Genomic DNA, 6,455 nt, shown 5'->3' on the forward strand with positions numbered 1-6,455 from the left:
AAACAGTACACAGACAGCACTGATGCCTTGATAAAATTCTCACTACTCTCTCTCTCCCACGAGTGCATTAGGTACCCTTCAGTCTCACTGAGACGCTGGGTCACAGAGCCTCACTCAGCTCCCCCTGATCCTCAGAACCAGCCCATAGAAAACCACTGAAACACAGCAGTAAAAAAAAAGATAACGTTTCAGGGGAGTGAAAATGGAAGGTTAAACTTAGAGCTATCAGGACCAAAATCACTCATTTTCAAGAACACCAGCTCAGCACTTTCTGATTACTCAGACAAAGGGGAGGATCACACTACATAAAGAGCTGCAGATGATGATATTTCTAAGTGGATATTAAGAACAGCATGGGGATCTCAGGTCATGGGTGTATCCCAGTTATTAATTGCTGGAAAATTACTCGCATCCCAATTCCTACTCAATTATGTAACTACTTTGTAAAGAAGACAGCAGGCGCTCTGACAAGATGAATTAAAAGATCACCAGTTCCCCTATAAACCAAGTGTCACACAAACTGTTTTTACATCTCCCTCACTCCCCCCTCCACCTCCCAGTGACAGATTTCTGAAGTTCACAAACAGCCACATGTCTCATACAACACTGGGACCAGGAGGTTACAACAGAAAAAAACAACCATCGAACAAAACCAACCAGAAAACAACCACCAAAATTTATGCCTATAAAAAAGAATCTCTTCTTTTTTAACGCATATAAAGGACATACCTAGCTGTCCAGCAGCCATCAGTTTAGAGCATCTTATGCTACCAAAAACACCGAACACCAGATTACTCCTAATACAGAGACAAATAAAGAGCCATTATTGATGCTCTGCCACTCACTCAAAAACTATGGACAAACTTAAACTAGACACAGAATTTGGCAAGCCCAGGCAGGATATTCAGCCACTTGTAAAGAAGAGCACAACAACCATTTAGCGATGCCTATCACTGCTCAGAAGCAGCAGAGAATGTTATATCTCTTTTACACTCCTAGAGGAAAAGAAACTAATTGCCAGCATTAAAATGCAGCTAGGTCACTATGCTGAAAGGGATATTATCAACTTGAAACCTAATCAATTAAAGAAAGAAAGAAAGGAAATTTCAGGTACTGTACTCAAATCCAAATCCCCACCTTTTGTTCTTGGTAAGGTCAATCAATTTTGCTTTGTTTTTCTTAAGTTTTCTTCTCTTGTTTTCTTGTTTCCCACAATAAACAATAGAGGAAGATGATTAAAAGCCTGATTAGACAGCAAAAATTGAAATATTCTTGTAGATGTTAATGAAAACCAACAAATGAGAAAATATCTTTTTTCCTTCATCTCCCTTAACTTTCAGGTACTGTCTGGTAAGAACGCACATACAAAAACAGCCATATAGATATATTTAAGTTGAGAGCAGCTATCTAATGTCAAGCCTTCCCAAAAAGGACCAGCAAACAATTTCTTTTCCCTGATGATCACAGCTAAAGAGCCTTGGTCTTAGATCTCATCCATATACCTAGCACCTACAAAAGCACCCTTCCAGATACTATCATTATGCAGAATACCACCCTCTGCAGCACTTTCTGCTTTCCTGAAAGGCTCCCCATCCAGCAACCATCCAAAGCCAAACCTACTGAACATATTAGCAGGGTCATATAGCTGCAAGTAAACAAGAGTGCTTTAATCCCTAAAGTTCTGTCACCAGAGGTTAACAAGACTGGCAATTAGGCCTGTGACTTGGAGGTGATCATCTCTACAGAATATACAGTATGAAATTCATCACAAATACTGGCCAACTTGTCGCTCTTTAATTTTGTATTTCCAATAGGATCTATATTTTTATATATGGGTCACCAACACTAGGTGATGTTCCGGACAGAAATCTATCTGCCAAGCCACGAATTCATCAGACCCAAAGCCCAGCCTTCTCCCACTGCTGCCAGCAAACCTGCAACATGCAGAACTTCACAACAGAAAAAAGTGTCTGTTTATACCAAGCAGGCTTATTTTCAGGATTCATAAGGTTTCAGAACTCACAAAAGGACCATTTTCTGTGTCAACAAGACATTCCCCAAAGGCACCAGAATCCATTCACCCAAGCTCCTCTCCTGTAAGGCTGTTTTTCTTAAGAGGGAAGGGGATCTCATGGTTCATTTCCCATGCAGCTATCTTCAGGGGAAAGTATTTGGGCTAAGTCAATACAAGGATCGACAGCCAAGGTTCACTCAACTGCAGTAACAGATTGAAGTGCTCTGCTCCCTCCTAGGTGAGCATAAGCTAGCAGCAGATGGAGGGCGGGATTGTTTTTCCTATGAACACATCAATTTTATGAAACATTACATTGTGGAGTTGAATTTCTACCAAATGAGGTGCAACAAGGTCGCATCACAGCCATTTTCCCCAAAACAGTAAAATAAAGGAGAACATTGGAAAAACAGGATTATACTAGTCAGAGAGTGCACCAAAGTACACAGTACACCAACTCAAAAGGCCCCTTTGGAAAAGGGCCTCTTTCCACCTCATCCTGAGTAAGCCTCTTTTTAAATCTCTCTGCTATGTGTACAGAAGGCTGCACGGGTATAAAAAGAAACTGCTCAATAGATAATGGCAGGAGGTAATACATAACATTTGGAAAATAAATCGGGTCCCAGTGGCCCAACCCAGAAGACCGGACAAGTTTAGGGCTAAGCCGAAGTGCTTAGTCCAGCAGGGGAAGTATGTTCTGCCTGCTCTAATTTCCACTGCTCCAAATCCTTCCCAACATTAAACCTGCTGATCCCACCGACACATGCTTCCCTAATTCTGTACAGATATTTCTTAACTGCAAGCCTTTCTGCCATGAACTGTCTTCCCATTGCAAGCTCCCAATTTCGTTCACAGATTATCTTTCAATGCAAAGCACACATCCGATGTGGTCAGGAACGCAAATGAAAGAATGGCAGAGACATCAGTTAAGAAACCAACCATGCACACACAAGAAGCAGCATCTGAAGAGGCACATAATGAGTACGTTAGGTTTCTTTTGAAGATGGGTCCATGCGCATCGGAGGAAGCTGAACAGAGAAGGAAAAGCTAGCAGCCGTACTATGGTAAGAGCCTCCTGTTCAAATGGTAGTTTCAAGTCTACAGTTCCTTACTCGTTCTTCATCGATTATGCTTTAAGCTTACCTTCTGTTTCTATACCAACCAAAACCAAACATTAATCCCTTATTGTGTATTCCAAGAACTGTAACATCAACAGTTGCAAATCACCAGGACCAGATGGCAATTCATCCAGGAACACTAAAGGAATTCAAGGATGAAATAGCTGAATGGCTGTGGTGAGTCACCTCTTGCTCTAAACTGCCTTGGCCCGTGAGGACCAGAAGCCAAAAAACATGAAAACATTTTCTTCTAATAGCTTCAGAAAAGATGTGAAGAACTGCAGGCTGGGAACTCTGATATATTCTGGTGCATCAGGGAAGTTCAAAGAAATTATAAGAACAGAATTAGAGGACACATGGGTAAATATGATACACTCAGAAAGAGTCCAGACAGCTTTTGTAAATGGAAAACCTGCTTCACGAACCTACTAGAGTCCTCCAAATCCACCAACAAGCAAGTACGTAAGAGATCTCCACCGTGGAGCCCAGGTCTTCCCTCGAGGATCTGTGCCAGAATCAAGGTTTGTTTCAATATATTTATAAACAGTCTGGAAAAATGGAGGAGAGGAATAGCATTGTGATTAAAACTGCTGATGGTACAGATTTTGGGGGGTTGAAAAGACCAAAACAACTGAAAAATAGCAGCAAATCAGGTTCTGCCTCTTCTTCATCTCAAAAGGGACGAGGAGGTAGGGGTTACGGGTATGGGCCAGGGCAGAGGGGAGGAAAACCAAAATGAATCCAGGGAATAACAAAATAAAAGACAAGGGTGTGGAGTCAAAGGATGAAAATTAATAACAAGGAAACAGAAGAATACATGACTGTAATAAAGAAACTTGTGGTCTGATTCAGGCTGGCCGCTCATATCTTCCTTTCTTCTGATATCTAAATATACCTATACACTGCTTCTCAGACCCATGTTACTGCCAAAGAAAATGGAATTAAAATATGGATTTAGTTGAATACTGTAACTCTGCACTTCAGAAGGCAGCATAAAATTAAGCACTACCATGTTTTATCAAAGGGAAGAATGGTCTTCCTTAGATTGTTTTTACACACTAAGAACAAGCATTGGCAAATCATAGAACTTTATTTTTACTACTATAACAGCAGCTGCTATTCTTAATTCATGTAAGTGTCTTAAAACAGTTAAGAACAAACATGCAACAACAAACTCAAACCTTTCCTCCTGGAAAAGCATAAATGTGTTTGGTTTAGCAAGCACACAATTAAATTCTAGTCTACACTGCAGCTCATTATAAATCCACTCTCTGTCAGCCACAAAACATTTCATTTCAAAGTTGTCTATCCAGTTTTTATAACCTAGTCCTTAAACTCCCCCATGTGGTCGACCGCTAAATAACATTTCTTTATTCAGACCCCAGAAACTCACAAGGGACAACAAAAAGACAAAGCAGCCCCCAAAACACGGACAGAGCCACAGAAAACTGAACTTAAAGCTGAAGCCACCAGGGAGGACAGCACAGAACACTACTCAGTTCTACAAACCACAGGGCCAGAAAGAGCAGGAGTCACAGGGCTCAGACTTTATCCTCGCAGGACTGGATTTCCTTTCACCACCCTAGGCTAATTACTTTATTTCTTCCGAGAAGGATGATGGTGTTCCTCCACAAACAGCACTAAAGAATCGCTCCACTGTTCAGAGAGACTATGTTACCAAAAGAAACATCTTTGAATAAAATGTATTTTATACAACCTCAGGCCATTGAAGATCTCAGTGGCATTTAACTGATACGCTATATTTTATTGATGCACATTTTCCCCATTTTAAAAACTAAAACGTATTATCCTCTCCCACATCATGTTCATTGGTGTACAGTCTTTAATCTAAGAATGGAAAGTTAGAGTAGTAAGGATTAATCCCTGAATTTAAATGCACATAACCTACAAAGTATCGTGAGATCCTGCAAGAAATGCAACACCTCCTTGTGAATTTAGTGTTTGTCAGAGGGGTAGACAGGGAGGTGGTGGCAATACCATTTAATCAAAGACTGGCCGCAGAGGTAGAAGCAATGCAACCTTCCTTTACATTTTCTCCAGCCCTTGGCTGGTGGAGCCAGAGACAAGAATTCCCTTCACCCATACTCATCGCCACCTCTGACCAGAATTACACCAACAAACAGGGTGAAATGTGATAGGTATTACATCACAGGTCCTTGGCCACTGAAATCTTACAAATATGTTATCAAATCGTCCTTTCAGAACCTACAACTAAACATCCGAAACCTAGTCATGCATCTTCTGGATTTTCATCTACAATAAGGCAAGTATAGTTGGGAGTAAGTGGCCTAAATAGAAGGGACTTCACATCCTATTAACTAAGCTTGTCAAAATACCACTGAAGATAGCAAAACCATTCGCAAACATTTAGTGTAGCACTAATGAGACAGAAATCGGCACTATACATCCACATTTTATAGACAGGAAACAAAAGCACATTTATTTTAAACAACGTGCATGTTATCCACACCGGAGAAATCTAAATCTTTCCTTTTCGAAGCCTGTTTTATACTTTACATACAACTGTTTGACCCTTCAGCCTAAGGGAATCGACACAACTACATATATATTTAAAAACACTCAGCTTTCCTTCAGCCGAGAACTAACCCAAAGAAATACCAACACACCTGTAGAAATCACTCTCTGGGTCACTGTGCCTCAGCTGAAATGGCATTTTGGGGGTTTTGCTATCCAGAGGGAACAGGTCATCAGGGAGAGGTGGAGAGGCCGGACAAGATGGCAGAGGTTCATTGTCTTCAGTTTTTATGCCCTCCGCTTGCTGCTGGTTTTGAGCCTGAGCCATGGTGATCAGGCTGCGCAGCCGCCTGTTGTGCTGGATGAGCTGAATGGTGTGAATTGTGAGGCTGCAGGGCTCCGAGGGGATGTCCAACATGGTGGTCGGCCGGGGTTTGTTTGCGGATGGCTGATGCAATGGAGGGTCTTGGACTTCCACAGTACGAAACTCACGCTGAAGCAGGTCAAAGGAGCTGCGGTTGGCCTGATTAGATGAAACCGGAATCTCACCCCAATATCGCAGCATTTTTACACAGGTCACGTATTGTCCTCAGTGCCCAGAAGAAGGCTACCAAATACTGCAGTACAAAGGAGCCTTGTGGCGGGGAAAAGCGCTAGGCTTTGGGCAGCAACAGAAACTGGAGCTGGGGTGATGCTCTGAATAAAGCAAATTATGACTGTCAGGAAAGCTGTCCCTCAGTGCCTCACCGAGCAGCGCGGTTTCCACGACGGCATCAGGACGCAACGCTGGCATTTAGCAGATTACATTGCTCCTTCTCCTGGGGGGGGGG

At 42.0% G+C, this 6,455-nt stretch overlaps 1 protein-coding gene across 1 annotated transcript in view; it reads right to left on the reverse strand.

The window, feature by feature from the left end:
• Window positions 1–6,432, reverse strand: part of SUPT7L (suppressor of Ty 7 (S. cerevisiae)-like) — an 18,247-nt gene extending 11,815 nt beyond the window's left edge. Inside the window, exon 1 of the mRNA XM_009320900.1 lies at window positions 5,778–6,432. Coding sequence (XP_009319175.1) covers window positions 5,778–6,190 — 413 coding nt within the window. The 5' untranslated portion in view covers window positions 6,191–6,432. The remainder of the gene's footprint in view (window positions 1–5,777) is intronic.
• Between the last annotated feature and the right edge of the window lie 23 nt (window positions 6,433–6,455).

Source organism: Pygoscelis adeliae, unplaced genomic scaffold (assembly GCF_000699105.1).
Source record: "Pygoscelis adeliae isolate BGI_AS28 unplaced genomic scaffold, ASM69910v1 Scaffold233, whole genome shotgun sequence".
NCBI classification, from domain to species: Eukaryota; Metazoa; Chordata; class Aves; order Sphenisciformes; family Spheniscidae; genus Pygoscelis; species Pygoscelis adeliae.